The following is a 20238-nucleotide window of genomic DNA, read 5'->3' on the forward strand; positions in this document are numbered from 1 at the left end:
ATGTTGTGAAAACGCTCACAGATTTATGTGTGCTCCAAAGTAGTTGTATATGGAGCTTCATCAAATATCCATCACCATCAAGAAACCCAGCCCTAGTCCTCAGCAGAGCAGCCTACAAATGTTTTTCACTCACAGGTATTAAATAAGCCTTTGGCATCACGATGTTTAGGTCTAAAATGTATTTAACCAATAATACGTCTACCTGGTTCAACAGATCCCTATTGGCTGGCTGAGTGGCTGTGGATGTGATTTGCTAGCTGATGCTGGCTCCTCTATAAGAGCAATGGCAGTAAGATGGGTCCAAGAAGCCCAGGCCCTGGGGGGTTTACCCCTGCCAGTCGAGCTAGATGCTTTGCCAGTGTAGAGGGAAGTACTTACTTAAGAGCACCAAGTGCCCCTGAATCTATAATCCATTACATGGCAAAGAAATGGCTTGTGTCAGATGGACTGCATATTTCCCCCTGACTAAAAGAAATAATCATCAGCAATGAGGAGCCGAAACGGCTGTACAGAGCGAAAACTAATGACTGTAACCCAAAATACACAAAATCCTTTTTCACTGTAATGGGGGCACAGAGAATGAAGCCCATGCAGCACTGCACCAAATACATGCAAAGACTAACACTACAAGCATTGGTATTTGAAAGAGTTTTTCTTTTTGGATTTGGAAAATAGGTTTAGCTGCGATAAATGTAAAAGTAAATGTGTACAGTAAAAGTAGGCTAAATGCGGTGTGAGCATAGGTGGATGGGTTACAACAAGCCAAACAATCTAAATCCATGGTCTCTTGTTTAAAGTTGAAACAACACAGTGTCCTTGTTATTTGAAATATTTAATAGGGACTCCGCCTGTACTATAGACACAAGGACAGTATTAAAATACTTTTCTAAATTAGGCATCCCTCAAACATGGCTTGGTTTACACAATGCAGTGTTTCATCATTAAGGACAGTGTTTGTCTGGCAAATGTAATTACAACAAACTATCAGTGCTGAGTCGTATTTGCATATTTCCCTGGGTAGTCTGCTTCTTTAAGATTACTCTATCATCAGCAGTTCCTTCACTTCTGGATCCAACATCTCTCAATTTCCCATCTCTCTTGACCTGCATCATGTTCCTCATTGTCTACAGCAGCACAGTGTAGAGGCCCAGGGACACAGCTGGTGACTATGTGTGTATAACATACCTTCAAATATCTAACATAAACTAATGTGATATAATCACACAACATAAACAGGTGCTGGTCGACTCTGTAAAGTGGAATGATACAGACAGTAAAGCACTGTAGTGCTTTCATACTAAATCAATGCACCATGGAGGACATCTTGTGTTATCCAAAAATGTATAATCATGGACATCACATCCAAGGCACCGAAATAATATATTTTTATCTAAGCAAAACTGTGTGCATTTACTCACACAACTCAATGGAATTACATGAGATATGTGCAAAGTTTAATTCCTGAGCTCAGAAAGATTCTGGTGTAGAAACTGATGTCTGTGTTATTGATGGTACTGACTCATGATACATAAACACACACCAGCACACACACTTTTCTTCACATACTCACACAGGCACTGTTGTGTCCACTTCTGGACACCTGACTGACATCCTGTTTGTCAGATAGTGCCCTGGAGTTTGGCATATGCACCATAGTATTGTCTTAAACTGTCATCTTCCCATTATTCTTAAAGGTCACATTAGCACCTCCCCACTCCTTTCCCCTTTCCTTTCCTTCTCTTAATATTTCACTTTGTATATTCACCATAGTCCATGGCCAGACCACAGAGACCATTTGCTACAAAATATCCTTTCTAATGTAAGACAAACTGCTTGTTTTGTTGTTATTTATAATGTGGAATGCCAGTGTGGTGTATGGCCAGATCACATGATCTGTTATAGACTCACTCATTGCATTCTGTTCCTTAACTCTTCATTTTCACCAGCTTTTTATGTCTTTATCTCCAACGTGTAGCTCAGGGAACCTTTTGAGTAAGTTTGCGCTCAGTCTTTCAAGGCACCTTTTTGTTGTTACTGATAGTCTGATAAGCACATTTTTGTGATACTGATTAAAGTTTAAACCCTTTAAGGGTTTAGGCCTTGTTGAGCTGATCTAACGGCTTAAAGCACCAAATGAAATATTGTCATTACATTAGCATTTAAATCTCATCCCTGGCACATGAATATCATATATCAATATCACTCTCATCAGACTTCTGTCCTCCTTTGTTTCCCAAACAAGTTATGGCATGTCCACTACAAGGTCACTGGTGGCCAGTCAGTTGTGAGCAAATACGGTCAGTGGGAGAGGATTCATGTCTGTTCACGCTAGCACTGAGTTCGAGTGAAACAGCGTGTGGATTTATGGGATTTTCTATGCTTCATTGGGTGGCACAGGCCAAAAGACAATGCATAAATGCCCTATACAAATGTCTTCACAGGCGCGTACATGTTGTTTGTTTTCCTCAGAAGCATAAGTGAATAAACACTTTAGATTCAAAATTATACAATAGTTTTATGTTAGCCTGTACACTTGTGCCAACTAAACAAATATCAACCACATATTTCAGCTCCAGAATATGTGATCATTTTGAGTTCATCATAAATGTCAATATGCCAATATGAGGCTTGTCAAATTACCTTTCTTTAATAGCTTATGTTAAAAATAAATGAGTTGCCACAGGTCTTGATAACAAACAATGTTATTAAATGATTTTCCAAAAAAATCATCATTCCACCACCATATATAAACAAACAAAATTGCTCCTTTAATATTTAAGCACTTCTTTAATGAAGGATAGAAGTGCAGCACAAATTATGTTATACACACACACACACACACACACAGTGTCTGGATTTATCTGTACGAAACAAACATCACTGTGAGGTTGAGTTATACACTCTCAAGTTATGGGATGTTCAGCACCATAAGTTATAATGCACTGCCAGACACCAGAAACTCTATGTTGATGACAGCTATTTTTTTGTTTTTGTTTGAGCATAGCGTCTGTTTATGAAAAATGTGCTGGGCAAAATCAACCTGTCTTCCCTTATACATACCAACCCTCACATTGCAAAATATGACATGTATTAAATTGTCTATCTGCATTTTAGTTAATGCAACATAACACTACAAAATGCAGGCTGTAGACAATGCATTGCTTATTTTCCTTACTGCCATGAATATAAATACAATTAATGAAACTATATTCAGAGTATTTTGTCATATTTCTACCATTTACTGTACATAAGAACTGAAAGTAAACTAGAGCAAACAACAAGTGTGGTCTTTGAAGTTCTATGTTGGCAATCCGCCAAGTTCTGCAAGGATATCTGCACACTGTGACAGGTTGCCTCAATGTATAAACAGCAATACTGCATAGATGGACTTTAAACGGTGGCTATACGTCAGAGTGATGTACACTGTGTGACAATAGCCATCGTTATACTTCTTGTAATGTTAAATGTTATGGCATACATTAATTAAAGCCCTTTTCACAATAGCACTATTAGGAACTGTAATAGTGTAATTAAAACAAATGGAGTGAGCTGGGAGCTCTCTGATTCCCGTCCATGTGAGTCCAGACCACACAGAGTCAGGTCAAACCCAGAGACAGAAATGTGAGCCCAGTGTTACAGGGGTGTCTCAACACACTTGACAAATGGGAGACAAACTAAATCAAGTCAGCACAACCTTATCTGTTGTGTTTGTGCGGTCTCACTTCTAGTCTCTTGGGTGCAAACTTTAAGAATGAAAAGGGATCTTTTAAGAGCCAAGACATGCATCTCCCCAGTGAACTATAGAAGCCAAGTTGACTGATTGAGATCAGCATGACTGGCAGAATGGAGACAGGATATGATATAGGCTGACTGTAATGCCTTAATGATAGTCTATGAAGGAAACCATAGCAACAATAGGGGAGAAATGCCTAGGGTGAAAGAGAAAAATAAGTGAGAGGGAAAGGAAAATTGGAGATGAGAAGCAGCTTTGCTTAAAAAATGATCACCATGACAACCCTGGCTGGGGAAGGTAGGAGCAAGCATACCAAGAAAAAAAAATCTGCTAACTTGTCTACTGAGGAGGAGGCTGTAAGGAGAACAAGAAGGATTTTAAAGGTTCACTGGATATACTGCTAGAAACAGCCACATGCACACCCATCTCCAGGGCAAAGACAACCCTTCCTGCTCAACACCCAAAAACTACCATCTATTCTACACACACAGAAAACGAAAACGAACAATCACAACCAATTTTATTGGTTGATACATACAAGAAATTTGGAATCCTTTTGCTTGCGAACTGAACTATATTTCTGCACAAATCCACATGTCCTCGGTTCCATTATGTACTGAGATGATATATTCACAGAGGGCCAGAGTTTCCAAAGACCAAAGCAGACAGAAAAGACCAGACAATAACAATCTCTCTTTTTATCTTAACAAAACCATTAACTTCACAGTGATCTAAATCAAAGGAGGATCAAAACCATAAATAAGATCTAATGAGTGCTTATACAGCCAAAGGTGTTTCATGGAATGTTTAAATAAGAAATGGGAGTTAATCAGGCTGCTTTCATGATGGAAATGTAATTCTTCAGCAGAAATAATATAAGGGAACTGAAATTTGCCTGCATGGTCATTTTCAAGTCCTGTAGCCTTATTCGTACTGTATGTCTCTACATCCAATATTCACACACACTGTGTGTCAGATTATCCAAGCCTGGGTCTACACAGTGTCTGCTCAATTATTCATGCATACTTCAACTTTAGGATGCAGACCATAATCTCACGTTACAGTTACTGCTCACTGGTGCTTGTTTTATCTTTGCCACCACCACAGTATTTTCTTATGTTTTCTTTCCCTCATCGTATGGCATATACGCTCTGCAAAGGCTTACAGAAGTAAATGCTGCATGCTCCTCTTATAGATGCTTGACTTCTGTGCAAACCCTGACAATAATGATTAGAGAGTGAACACAATGTCATCTTAAAGCAACTAGAAGTTGGACTGATATTCCTTCTCAGGCTCTTCAGACATGCTTCTCATCATGATATCTAGGCTATTCCAGTTCCACTTATAATTCCTTTATAAGCGCCTTGGATGATACAATAAATCGAGACGAGACATTGTGCTAATTAAATCAATGATCACTAGGCTTATCCAGCAACTGTCAATTTGGTTATAAATAGAACAATCAATGGAGATTTTTCCTTCCCTCTCAGAAAACTCATCCAAATGACAATCTCTTATGTTACATATTTTATCATTTCGTTTCAAAGGGCCAAATGAAAGATCACTGGAAAACTGGTGGTTTTGTAGGGGGTTAGGAAAACTTGAACCTAATCTTTTAGGGTATGTATAATAGTGTAATGATAAATATTTTTTTGTTCCAAGCAATACTGTCAAGCACACCATTAATGAAAATCCCTTCGTAGGTACGAGAGCAAGATACTCTCTAGGCATTCTACTGATCTATGTGCTATGACTATGTCTACAAAGCCCTTGCAGAGTAGATGAATGGGGAAACACTTTGAGCGCCAGCACAATGACTGCAGTGTATAGGGGTTGCACACTATGCAAGAACTTGATTGCTTTCATCTTTAATTCCTCTTCGCTGGCTTATCAGATGCCATCCCTGCTTGCACTTAAACTTACACTATAGACACTTCTCTAGCTCTACTCTGTACACACATATAGCAGGTTTGTTGAACATTCAATGTGTGAATGCATTTCACAGATGAACTGAGTGAGAAACATGCATGATAAATGCATAATAAAGCAGACCTGGAAATGCACCATGACAGCTGAATTTGTTTTAGCACGGATTTTTCACTATGACTCGAAGTACACTTGCTATAGAGAAATGCTACACTGAGGGAAGTTAGGACCTGGAGGAACCACATTGTACTCCAACTTTCTTGTAAATGAAAAGCAGACTTCTACTTCTGTGTTTTTTTTTCTCTCCTTTTCGTATTCCAAGAGGGAGGGAGTAGGCAGGATTGAAGGGGGTCTGGAACTGTTTTTGAAGCCACATCTTGTAGGAAATCCTGAACAGAAAATGTTTACGAGAGACATGAAATCCACAAGTGCTGCCCCTACCCTCCTCTCTGTGCTTACGACATATACACACAAACAAAGAGAGAGACACATGTGGCAAACCTACATGCATCTACCCAGAAAACAAATACAATGGACTCCAGATACATAAACATACCACTCATTTTAGCACTTGGTGGAAAACCTAAAGCTTTCAGCCAGTCTGAAAACACTACAGGTTAATATCGGCGCACATAAAACTGTGAGGGTTTCAGAGGGGGGAGGGGGGCTGAAAAATGAAACCATATAAAAATCAGAATGTGCTCTGTGGAAGCATCCATGCAGGGCTTAATAAGGGCCAGATCAGCAAGGCGAGTACACACATTTGCTGTGAAACTAAATCACATTTAGACTTCACAAAAGTCTAAAAAAGTATATAGGCTTTTGGTTACAGTGCTGCATGTTACAAAATGTCTTAAACAGGCTTGCATTTCTCCCAGGAATCCTGTGACACTTGCAGGGCTCAGCTAGTCAGTGAATTACCTATTCATATTTTGCTGTGTGTGAAACAGCATATGCTCGGAGATGTGAAAACTGTTTCCCTTCAACCTCTCCCATTTCTTCATCTAATGTTAAGATTTTCTTGCCATTAATGGCCTGTGGCTCTTCATCAGCAACAAGATTTCAACAGAAAACCCTTTCCTTAATGAGGTTTTATTGTCAGATTCAGTATACAAATAAAATCAATGTCACTGAAAGCAACGGTTTGAAATACTGCCACATCAACCTACTGACTGACACCGGACCCATAACCCTCCCACCCACCACGAGGCTCTCTGCATGTGTAGCTCGGAAGCCATTTCTTTAATTAAAGATGCCGCAGGGGACAACTCGGGACAAGGCTTGAACAGTAATTATTACTGCATGATGTAATTTTTCAATGACAACATAGAGAGGACACAATATGGCAGGTAGTGAGATATTTTAACGACCGAAAGTCACTTAACACATTTCTCAAAACACAATAGCATGCCGAAGACACAAAACTCTAGCCCCTAACTTTACATTCACACTACAACAAGATCCCTTCGCCACTTTCCTGTGCTATTGGTGACAGTTCAGCAAAGGTATTTACCTCTTTAAGAGGCACTGAATATCTATTCTAAAAAAGACATGCATAAACTTCACTAGATTATCAAAGCTTTTACACTGTACCACAAACTAACTTGAGATGTACTGTTACACCTCATACACTTTGGGATTTTTTTTATCTTGAATTAGAGATCTTATCTCTCCCTCTCTCCCACATACTTCTTCCTCCCAGACACACTGTCCAGGGTGGGGAATACTGATTAGCAATTAGTATGGCATGTGTCTGTCCCTGACACATCTTAAAACCCTATTGAGAGAGAGAGAGAGAGGGAGAGAGAGAGAGAGAGAAGCAAAGGGGGGCAGGTGGGAAAGTAGGATAAGAGAGAAAGAGAACCGATAAGAGCCTTGGTCGCTTCTGGGGACCATCACTGCCACCTGGGACTTCAGGCAGTCAGACATGCCCTAAAATGGGGATTACCAACCAGCCCTGTGTGCATGAGAGGGCAAGCGAGAGGTCTGAGGGTTGTAGGCAAACAGATATGCTAGAAAGGGACCAAAAGATAATCTAAAAATTCCTTTTCTCATGTATTGCTGAACAATTTATTACCAATTTATAACTATCTCATATGGTATGCCTAACAGGCATTAATGTGTCTGCATCTTTTCTCTCTATTCTTCCCTTTTGTCCTCATCTTCTTTCACACCTCATTCAAAAACAAAAACAAACCAAAGGACCCAGCACAACAGGAAGCTCTCTAATTTAGAGTCAACAGACTGGACAAGTAAAAACTGTGTCACATTACCGAGAGCAGGCTGGGAAGATCTGTCTGGGAAATTGGCCAGAAGTGTGCTTTTGGACTGGGAGGTGAGTTTTGTGGTTGGGGGGGTGAAAGTGACAATTACAAAAATTACAAAAAGGTTGAATGAACAATAAGGATGTAGTTCCTGTGCTAATATAGGTGGCAAATGAAGAAACGACAGAGTGGAGAGCGAGGGGAATTACGAACCGTGAGCGGTACATTCTGAGGCAGTGATGGGTTTCATGTAGGGTGGTGGCTACATACATTCAATTGCCTCCTTCACCCTCCATCCTTCTCTCGTCCTTCTGCTTCATGCCATTTCCCCTCAGCCCCAACCTCCTCCCGTACTCTAATGAGAAAAAGCTGGTAGGAAAATCCTGGCTTGATTCCTACATAAACTTACAGACATCTCACGGAACAGCCCAAAAAGAATGAGAGACGGCAAGAAAGGGAGAGTGGGGGTTGGGGGGGGGGGGGGGCACAATTGAGGGGAAAAAAGGACTGAAAGCAAGGGGAAGGCCAAAAGAACAGTTGAATACTAAAAGAAAAATGGTAAAATATGTCAAAGATCTTTCAGTTATATCGAAACATAGTTTCCCTCCGATGTTTGAAAAGCCTCTGATCTTCTGTTTACCTTTGCTATACCCTCCCAAACATTGACAGCAAAAACACTGAAGCTGATGAAGTGGAACAATGAGGAATAAAGAGTGCAGATGTATTGATTTAAAGTGCCAGTGATGAGCAAGAAGTCAAAAATAAACAGTTTGTGGCCTCCTACAAGCACACAAACACACACCCATCAACGTAACCCATGGCCAGTGAGAGTCACCACTGTGAATTTTACTGGATTCCAATTAATTTGTTAACTAGCTCACTCAAGTAATTATGAGAGGAATCCCGTTCTTGGGAAACAAGAAACGTAAATAACATTCCATGGGGCAATCTAAACAAACTCTCGTTTCCGTTGTCAACACATGTACACACACAAACACACATCATCTGTGACTTTGCATACAAAGACAAAACAATATGCACAGGGATCCTTTTAGCTGTTTATCAACTGCTATCTTTGTAACTGAAACTTCACCCCTCCAAACTTCACCCCTCCCTTCCTTGAAGCTACATGTTGATTGGCTGGAATTGTTGATGGTTCGTTATGAGCCACCGTGCTTGCTTCCTATTTACAGAACCAAGACTATTTACAGAGTTTTCAAACCAAAAGCATTGGACACACAACTAAAGGAATATGAGGGTCAATTTGCTTAATTTAATAAAAAGAATATTGGTTCAGAATTGTGGACTGCACCATTAAGTAGCTGAACCAAAGAGTGCTAACTGGCATGGAGTCCATTGCTGGAAACCCATACAAATTTCATACTAGATTTTACCAACCCTCTGGGCTAGTGCACATCTTCTGAAGTAGATAGATAGATAGATACTTTATTGATCCCCAGGGGAAATTCAAGCAGCATACAGACAACACAAACACACATTCTTCCACAGCAGAAAGAATCAGTTACTTCAATCCATAGCCTAGAGCCCACAAGTCAGCAAGTCCACTAAGCTACTCTTTAGAGCACAATCACCTGCCCTAGTATCATGGCGGCAGCTGCATGATTTCAATGTAGAGTAGTTGGTGATGGCTAATTAGCAGGCTGATCCATCACCAACCTAATTTGGTCATGTGCAGGGAAAGGTTGTGTTAAAACACCCAATAATCACAGCAGTGACAATACTCTTCCACATCCAGTCTTCATAATTAATTGCACCATGCTAAACAGGAGCTCCACCCCATTCAGGTCCCATATGGATACAAATGACCACAGGCTGCTTCTTTTTGTTCTTTCATTAACAGCATTGTTAATTTACTATTGTTTTAACTAACAATATGTATGGTATAGCTGTGAGAACGGGTGATAAAGTAAGATGCTTTTCATTTACTAAAACGGCTAGTAGTAATAGCTAGGGATTTGATCACTTACATTTAGTTATTTAGCTGACACTTTTTCCCAAAGCAACTTACAGAAAAGGGCACAATCAAGGTGCAGTGCGACAGGGACATATTAGTGCAGCAATAAGTAGTATTTGCATAGAGTTGAATGACAGTTCTAGTACCGTTATGCCAAGAAAAGCAGTAGAGGGATAGCATAGTGGTAAATGCTAGGTTAAGCATGTCCAGTTGTTGGTAGTGTTAGGAGAAGATATTTAATGGTGTTCCATGAAAACAATTGTATATTCTCTCAAAACTGCTACAGATTTGGCTATGTTTAAAGATTGGCTAGTGTACAGCTGTATTCAGTGTAGCGAATAGGCATACTATATACAAATATACATCAATTAGGTCAAACTATTTTAAATTTCTGAATGGACGAGGGACAGTCAATGAGTCATGATGAGTGGCGATATCTCAGGATATCCCCACTTGGCCATTTTACCACTATTAATCATTAAGCATTTTGCATTGATCCTGTTTCTCCTGTAGTCATGACGGTCACTGTCAACTGCTTCTAACACATTAACTGCTCTTTCTTCCAGTTGCTTTATCTGCAACTCTGCATCAAAATGTGGAAAAATATTGCTCTTACCAGTAACGGTGGATTTCATCTAGACTATTTAAACTTTGCAACCAATAAGCGATTCACCTGCGTGCCCAACCAACCGGGGTAGTCCGTACAATGGTCAGTTGCACCCCTACATTATATAGTACTTTATTTAAGGACAACATCCGACAACTACAGCCATTAGCTTTTGTTACAATATTCCCATTCTGTTTGAATGACTGGCATGGAGATACTTTAATGTGACAGGCCATTATAATGAGTCCATGGACATTCATTTAATGCCTTGACACATATGAGAACTCCCTCAAAATATGGCATAAAGGAAATGGAAAAAAATCCCAAGAAATAATAGGATTATAAAATATTTAACACTACATAATGACTATTTCCTGCCTGGCAAGGCATAATTCACAATTTCATGCTGGGTCAGCTAAGTCTTTGTTTGTGGTCCGATTCTGGGACTGCTGATAGCCATATGACTATTCTTAACTGGTACATTGTTAAGTTATTGTGGTCTCAAGAGGGAAAATTCATCTTCATGGACTAACAGCAGATGCCAAAGAAACTGTCAATTAGTCAGCTTGTGTATGAGTAACAATGTGTAATATGCTGAAAGTTGTCAAATCAAAACACATGATACGTGAGCTAAGATAAAATAGCTCCATGAGCAAGAGAGGTGTGTGGAAATGCCCTAATGAATATCACTTTTCATGTTCTGGTATGTCAGAACCAAAGAAAATGTCTATAGCTTTAGATGCTTTGCTCTCATTCTACTGACATAAAGATGCTGAATATCCAGTCAACCATAAACTCACGATAAAGACACAATATCAATCATTCTTCTCCCTCCTAACAAAAATATAATTGGACACATATAGCGGATAAAATGATTATATTTATGCTTCCAAACCACCCATCATTATAAACTACATGAAACCTTACAGTATACACCTAAAACAAACAAGTATCAATATTCATTTAGTATTAAACAGTATTGAGCAAAGTCCCATTGCATAAAACATTGACCTGATGGTTTGATGTCAATAGTGTGGAATAAAAGACAGAAGCCACCAGTGCATTGTTGTTCGTTTATAAAGACAGTCAAAATTGGTAGGTCTACACTTTTCAGTCAAAAGTGTACATCCCAGGCCTGGGTCCACCCAGACAAACCTGTCAGCAAATTTGCTAAATTTGCTCTGCAGGTCTGTCTGGAAAGGATCGCAACTGACGCCTGTTTCCGAATCACCATAACCCAGGATCCAATTACAATCGCTTATCCAGAATGGGGCGGGCTTTAGATGATGACAGATAGAGCAGTGCATTCAACACAAACATTGGTTCCACTGATGGCGTCAGGGTTAAAAAGATATGGACCTGTATTTTCTTTGTAATTTAGTAAACAACCGCATTGAACACCTTCATTTACAAGAAAGATGTGTTTGCTGCACTTCTGAAACAATTTGGTAAGAGTTTAATGCACCAATGTAAGTTTCATTTCACTGCTGGTTATGCCTCTGGAGCTCGTACCCTGCTAGTCTAGAACATCCCTGATTAAGGCAGTCAGAACTATTCTACCAACCACATTTACATTGGAATAAAACCATTCCCATTCCCAATGCATCAACACTCATGTCTACCATGTCCACTAGCAGACTAGAACATGTAGTGTCACTGATGCAAGGCACCACTCTTAAGGAGCAACCCCGGTGCTTTCCCAGCTATACAATTCCACAGTCTCAACAGTCTCAACATAGGCCAATATATTTTTCATATTTTTACTCAGTTGCACAGCAACAAGCAACTGTCATAGAATGTGGACTGTATGTCAAATAACATTCTGGTATTCCATAGGTTCCTTTTAGAAAATAAAGGCTGTGTAAAAGCAGGACACTTATGCCACATAAGTCCTTAAATACTCGGCTCTGAGAAAAATCTTCAGCATACAAATGGGCTATGAAAGTTGGCATGCTACCAGCCATATCCATTTAACATATAACTTGTGCAAAGTCAGATATGATATAGGACGAGAAAATATCCTGTCAGATGGGCCACCCCTCACCCCTCAGTCCTTCAGAACAGAGTGCTTCTCTGTAGGAACGTCTATCTGTAAAGCTTCTAAGCACCCCACTCACAACAGTTTTGTCTAGCTGCCATGCAACTGACCCGTCTTGCCAACAATCACTGCAAATCCATAATATCCAAACAATTAATATAGCCTGCTGGTATTTTGCAAAATAAGCATTCTTACAAAGGAGTATAAAATAGCATGTTACCATGGAAACAGGGGCTCTGTTAGCAGATGTTTTGTCATAAATCATAAATGCATTTTCAATCCTAGGCCTATAGGCCTACTGTAGGCCTACCTAATCAATGGCTTTGTCTTTTTAAACTATCCTTCCAAACAAATAAACAAAAAAAACATTGCATACAATGTTGCCATGCATATATAAATATGGCACGTTCAAAAGTTCATATAAGTTCATATAGACTCTTTGACTTAGAGATTGTGATTTTTATGGTTAGTTACTTTATGTGCACTGACAACTTAGTTGACGATGAGCCTTGCCTGACTACATGAGTGTGTTGTAAGCCAGACCCATCAGGGGCTTAGAATCTAAAAACATCTTGAAAACATCAATCATCAGTATGTAGCTTTCTTTTTCTTTGTTATTGTTCTTATTTTTTAACAGAATCATAAATTCACTTGGGAGTTACAATTAGAGGAGTGAGTGTTGAGTCCTCTGTTGCAATTGCATTTGATAGACCTCAGTAAGACTGTTTTTATGGACAAGTGATAAATAAAGAAGCTGAGGACATGAATGAGCACCACAATGACTAATGGGATAATTCAGATGTTAGCCAATAAAAGGAAAGATGGAAGAAGAAGGGGGTCATGAGCCAGACACTCGTAACGTTTCACCAGTCACCAACAGCTGGAGAAGTGCCAGAGAGCCAACAAAATCAACACGGTTTACATCAGTCTTAGTTACTGCAATTACCTAACCCAGTTATTACAATTAGCCACTCAGAAGGCAGAAGTCCACTACTGTCATTTTTCAAGATTTACTAAAATTTTCAATAAACTTACAGTAACTTCGTTAAATTATCTGGCTACTATCCCTATACCCTGATCAGCACTTAACATTAGTATTAGGATGTGGCGCTTCTGAAAATAGCATTTGGCAGACTGAGCAGATTTTTGTGACTATATAAATGATAAGGATGTTAAGGCAATTTCACTCTGATTTGTAAATATTTTTTTTGTTAATCTGCATAGATAGTGACACTATAGCATTTCTACCATATAAGTACATAAGACATAAATACACATAGGGCCTTTTATGTTGGCCACATGTAAAGCACTTTTTTGTTAGTTTACTTGATTATTAAATAGCTTAAACCATTTCTAAAAAATAAAAATGCTTTCCCTCTGATGTCAGTTATTATACAATAACTATATATCTTACATTTCAGAAAAGTATATTGGCTTCCCAGACACATGATAAACCTGTGTTCAAAAGACAAGCGGCTGAATGTAAAGCCTTGGTTTTATGTACCCTACTACTTCTGGTAGTTCTGATTTGGATTCTAAGTGTGGACAAATGCAAAAGAAAGATGAATACCAATAATACACTTTGATGTGATTCCCTATCAAATGAATGAATGATGTATAATCTTTGCTGTATGGATGCAGGAGGTTTCGGTATGGAACATTTGTGTTACGTGATGATTTAATATGGAGTATGCTACTATGTATCTTTATTACAAAGTCTGTACACAAATCCACTAATGTTGTACATGACTTCTGTGATGACAAACAGCCAATGCCATAAAGAGAAAAGGGTAAAGATGTAAGGCACTTTTCCAGAACGGGGTAAAAGCTTGATGTCTGGAGAAAATTCTCAGACTTTCTGTGTCTTTGAGGCTGGACTGGGGCCATGACTCGGAAGGCCTCAGTTTCACCCTGAAGTTATAGCAGAGCCAAAGGAATATGATGCACCAAATCATGAGTAATCTAAAGAGACTCATAGCATTAGCCCACATTACCTGACAACAAAAATAAAAGTATTTAGCACTTAATAAAATGTTTCCACAAGAATTGCATTGTGTTTCTTGCATTGTAATTGTGACTTCTAATTAAGACTGCACTATTGTTTACTACATTTACTGTACTTGTTTGCCAATGTTTCCCAGTGCCAAAGCACTGACAGGCGGCCCCCAGAGAGCCCCCCCCCCCTAATAATACTATATATTATCGGAGGGCCCAGAATTATTGTCTGTCATAGGGCCCAAATTATTTAGTAGAGCCCCTGTCTCCCATGTCAGAACTAAAACTGAAACTTTTCACTGGTACAGAAAGGTCTTAAGTGGTCTTGGTGAAAACGCATGTAGAGTCGTCCTAGCTACTCATGTGGGCTATTTAGCTAAATTCCAGTTGAATCTAACAATGTCAGAAGACTTGTGTCATTGTAGAGATATCGAAAGATCCTCTAAAATCATCACAGAGCATTTTGGCTTGTTATTGTGCAGTTTATTCAGTATTTGCAAATCACTGACCTTTCTGTAATGGCCATTGAGATACTGTAAATGTCACAAACAGTCCCTACATGTTCCAGCAAAAGACTCTCTCCTAATGAGTGTGAGTGTACCAACAACAGCCTTAAAGGAACACGGCAACTTTTTGGGAAATTAGCTTATTTGTCGTTTACCCCAGAGTTGCAAACAGGAAGTTACAAATGAAACGCCCCCTGAAGTATCCCGCCTCGTCAGCTCGTTCAAACCCCGAGTACCCCGAATCTGAACTTCCAACATGTCTGCGTCATTAACAGTAAGTGAGAGTCGTATGCACTCTTCATTAGCAATTCTGTCCATCTGTGTCTCATTAAATCAGTCGTAGAAGAGACAATAATGTCCAACCTCTATCTGTGCTATGTGGCTACATTTGTTTGTGTAAAATACTGTGTAATGCTTTGGTACAAACTGGTATTGCTATATCTGGTATCAATCACTAACAACAGACGATTGCTAACAAACGGTAGCATTTTGTTCTAACTACTTGTTCACAAATGGAATGCAACCAACTTGGTTTTTACACAGATATGACATAATTCCGAATTCCTAGCTGTTTTATGGGACAACTGGAAAGCAGCGTTAAATAAGAGGATGCACCCTTCTCTTCTCTGTGTGTGCTGCAACCCACTCTGACACCAGAATTCACTGGAAGTGGGTGACACCAGTCAGCCTGTAGTTCCTTTTTAGCTACAGTATCGCTAGTTATGGGCTAACTATGTTATGGGACCCCTGGGGATCAATAAAGTATCTATCTATCTATCTATCTATCTATCTAACTATGAAATAACTTTTCACACTTATTCAGTTATGCCATGCATCACCTAAGATGAGGGCATAAACTGATAAAGACTAGATAAATTATTAGGTAAAGAACTTCGTAATCGTTATTATTATTCTCCAGTAAATCCACTTAACCCTGACAGGTCTCTCATTCAAATACCTAATATTATTCACCATCTCTGAGAACCATTGAATTCCTCACAAATAAGTTTGGCGAGGTGCAGATTGTGCTCTGGTCTATTTCTTACATGCCAAAACCTATTTCTTCTAGGGCAGGCTAAGCAAATTCCCCTTAAATAAGTTCCTAGGTGAATATTTGTATGCTTATGTCTGCATTTTGATGTACAAACATGACAAAGAATCAATGAAGAGGTTTTTGAATGACATAATTTTGACTATGGAAACTTCACACCAGGGATTATACGGATTTACAGAGAAAAAATGGAATGGAATATAAGATTTGATCTAACAATGACATTCTATTTTCACGAACAGGAGATTCTTAGGGACATTTGCTACTACGAAAATGAAGAGATTTACCAGATTTAAGGGTAAGGGTAATATAGTAGGGGAGGGAGGAGAGAATAATGCATTATCAAAGACCATACATGAGTGTGTGTGTGTAAGGGTGGGGGGGGGGGGTGGCTGGGATGTGTGTCTGTTTCACTGGGCAGCTATTCAGCCCCACAAGACTCATTATATTTCCCTTAGAAAAAAAAAACAAAGAATCTGCACCCAGACATCACAACCAGCTCCAGCCAATTCGGTGCTCCAAAACGGCATTCTTTCCTTAAGGGAAGCTGAAGCTGGTCCAACGTGTCTCCATAACAGTCAAAAAGGTCCATTACTAATGCTGATTTTCCACTACACTTTTGAACTCCACCAACCCATAACCATGGGTAACCAAGATCGGTACCTGTAAAAAGGGGGCAGTCCCGACATGTTTCCATTGCATAGAAACAGTATAGAATGCCAGAATTTTTTTTAGCAGTGGCTAGTACATTTAAAAAAGTGGCTTGAGATACCACTTCGCCCTATCCTTTTTTTTTTTAACATTCAGGTTTAAGGATAGGAGTGTTCTGATTCATTTGGGGTTAGAGGAATGGGGTGAAGTGTTAGGGCTACATGGTCCTAAAGGTTTGAAGGATTGATGCAGATGCAAAAATGAGGATTGGGATTAGGTTCTTGTACGCACAATGAAAAGGTTTATCACACACTTTTTAAAAAATGTCTGTCTGCTGTCTGCATAAGTGGTAAGTATGTACTAAATGAAACAGATTTGGAACTAAACAAACAGAACCACCATGGTACTACTCACTATCAGTACCAATGAGAGGTCAGCTCAAACTGTCCATACATGACAACACAACCACCACAGTTCATCACAGCGTAGTAAAGTATGGCACAGCTAAGTTTTGGACAACATTACCATATAAGGGAGAATGGGAGAAAAGCACTTCTGCCTATTTACCCCGTCACTAAAGCCTTCTGTTGTCAAGTCTGAACAACAAATGATTTCTGGGCTTGGACCATTTGATCCTCAGGATCACTCTGATTTCCATTATGACCAACAAAAAAAGTATAATTAACATACAGGTAACGTATTGCTACTAATGCTTGCCCATTTTCCAAATTATGTATGGCTGCCATGCAACACTGTTAGTACACAACCACCATATTGACAACTACAAAATGGAATCGCAAATGTGGAAGGTGGATTCCAACCAGATAAAAATGAAGAATCTATGTCCGAACGATAAAGGCAAGCCATAGCACAGGTTCCATTATTATCTATCATCACCCATTGGCAAATTGCCAGGCTATCTGCATTATCTGAGAGATGTATCAAACACTAAGATTAAGTAGAACAGTCTATTTTATAGATTCTAAAGAGAAACTATAGGAAGTCACCTGCCACTGGAATGCCTCTCATGAGAGCAGTCCTATTTACAGCCAGCAATACAGCACTCAGACTGGTGGCAAATCCTACTGACACCTAATCACATAACTTGATATTATGTGATATTATCCAGTCCTTTCTTTCACCATCCATTCCAGAATTCTGATCTGTTGGTGATAATACTGATGTGCATAATGCATGTGTGGGGCAGGAGAGATCAAAATGAATGTAGATGTTTTTGCTATGACACACTCAGCCAACAAGGACACTCAGAATAAAATGATAACAAATTATTATTTCTGTGCAAAATAATAATAATAGGGGAATATCTTGATATAGCATAATATTTCCCAAAGTTAGTGCATCACCTCAGACATTCCTTAACTCATCATACACCTGCAAAACTTCATTATAACTCTTTATGATATTTTTGGCTGTGTTCAGTTTCATGAAGCTGCTACTGCATTTTACATCAGTTTGGATTGCAACCTTCCCATTGTTTATGTAGACATGTGCCCCTGGAACTTATGTCCTCTGTTGAGATATGTGCGTAATGGCACGCATCCTCACCACCCCAATCTAAGGACGGTTGAAACATCAACATATCAAAACAAAGGATATGGATTACAGACCATTTTTAGGCACCAACTCCTTGGGCGGGTGGTTTGGTTCAGGTAGAAAAACACGACAGGCGCCAGTAATGGATAGGGCAGAGCTTCTCCACCGCTGGCTGATGCTTCTTCCACGCCGGTGCCACTGTCTTTCACATCGGTCTCCACCACCTCATTGCTGCGGTCCCAACCACCGGACAGGTCATTGAGTCGAATAAAGGTCCGGGGTAGAGAGGACGCAACCTCCGTCTCCCTTTCCCCATGGTCCACGGAGAGATTTCCTCCATCTTCTTCCATCATTCACCCCCTTCAAAAATCATGATAAAATCATTAATAGAAACAAAACACTCACCTTTGATCTATGCGCTTTAAGAAGACTTCTCCCAGTTATTAAATGGTTGGCTGAAAATGGTTGTCTACGTTACTGACTGACGACTGAACTTAACTCGATGTTTTTAGGCTACATGAACACACAAGCTTGCGTGTCAACTTAGAAGAAATTAAACACACCTAGATAATAAAGATTCCTTATTATTCGTGCATGCACATGCATTATAGTTACAGACGGATTTCGTGATATTTTCCTCTCTTAACGCACAAACGGACAACACTCTATGACACTGTACTCCTTTCGACAGGGGGGTTACCTCAAGAAAAATCATCAATTCTTTAGATAACAAATGTGAATACTGTCCAAGCTATGTAAATCACCTGAGAAAAAAGGTACTTTGCTATCCCCGTCTGAAGGTTTCAATAGGAGGAATTAAACAAGTGGCAGCCACCACACGCGCTGCAGTTTTTTTCAAATACTGAAATTTGAGGTGGAAGCGTTATAGGCTGAATTGTATAACTCAAATAGCCATAATTACCTGTTATCAACTGTATGGATGCGTCCAAAGGGAACTCAGTCATCGCATGACCATTGCTCTAGACAAAGTGCACCCAAAACAGTGTAGAAAGGAGGAAGAGATGAAGTAGAGCTCCCGGGGTTGACTTTCCAGGTTGTTCTCACAGTAAAAGCAGTTTCAGGCACACTGCGCGCCACACATGCTCCTCAAGTCTAAATTCACAGACTCCCGTCTGGTTTTAAATAAACACAACCGAAATCAAATTCTTTCCATCCACAATTAAACGACGACGAAAATCTAAAAATTCCAACGAATTTCATCAAACTTATTCGGTACTTTATTTGTATAACGACATTAGGCTTCTGCTTTTCTCGGGAATCGCGATGAGGCTAATTTCTTTCACTGTAGTCAGCGATGTAGCCGCTGCAAGACGAGCTCCGAGAAAGTATTCTTTTCCGTCTTAGTAAGCTAACAGCTTTCCAAAAATGTTTGGTTGCAACTCATCTATTGCACCAAGAATGACATTTCTATATGAAGGTGTTCTCCATAATTTCAAACCACCACGTCCTTTCTCGCACAGTCGTTGAGGCTGTCTTCAGTATGCATCCATGCATCCAAACGAATTCACAGCTGGATTCAGTCTCAACTTCCAGTCCCAACCCAGTTTAACGCCCAGAACCGAATCTAAATGATCATTGGTCAGCTCACACGCCAGTTTTGACTCAACACCTTAGAGGGGGCGGGAAAACAGCTGGAATATTATCCAATGACAGCCCCTGGGTAGCTTGGAATTGTTGAGATCAAGCCCAAACCAATAAAATATTAGACTATATAGCCTATTTATAACGTTGTGGCTGCTATTCAGTTGGTTCTGTCGCGGTTAAACATATTCATCCCTGCACAATAGTCTACATTTCCAACATTTATTCTCTACATTAAAACAAAAGGGTTTAATTTTTATCTTCTAACACAGCAACCCTTAGAAGTTTCACACAAGCCTATAGGCTACTGCACTTCTCACATCAGCAGATTGCAAA

The 20238-nt window shown here is 39.6% G+C and overlaps 1 protein-coding gene across 14 annotated transcripts in view; it reads right to left on the reverse strand.

Annotated features, from left to right (window-relative positions):
- The window catches only part of cacna1g (calcium channel, voltage-dependent, T type, alpha 1G subunit), a 155896-nt gene extending 136081 nt beyond the window's left edge, over positions 1-19815 (reverse strand). For all 14 annotated transcript variants that reach the window (XM_042082569.1, XM_042082577.1, XM_042082571.1 and 11 more), the window contains exons 1-2: positions 19223-19815; positions 18364-18660 (exon numbers count right to left, since the gene is read on the reverse strand). In XM_042082569.1, the coding sequence (XP_041938503.1) occupies positions 18364-18653 (290 nt within the window). In that variant the 5' untranslated portion in view covers positions 18654-18660; positions 19223-19815. The remainder of the gene's footprint in view (positions 1-18363; positions 18661-19222) is intronic.
- Between the last annotated feature and the right edge of the window lie 423 nt (positions 19816-20238).

This window comes from Alosa sapidissima, chromosome 24 (genome assembly GCF_018492685.1).
Source record: "Alosa sapidissima isolate fAloSap1 chromosome 24, fAloSap1.pri, whole genome shotgun sequence".
NCBI classification, from domain to species: domain Eukaryota; kingdom Metazoa; phylum Chordata; class Actinopteri; order Clupeiformes; family Clupeidae; genus Alosa; species Alosa sapidissima.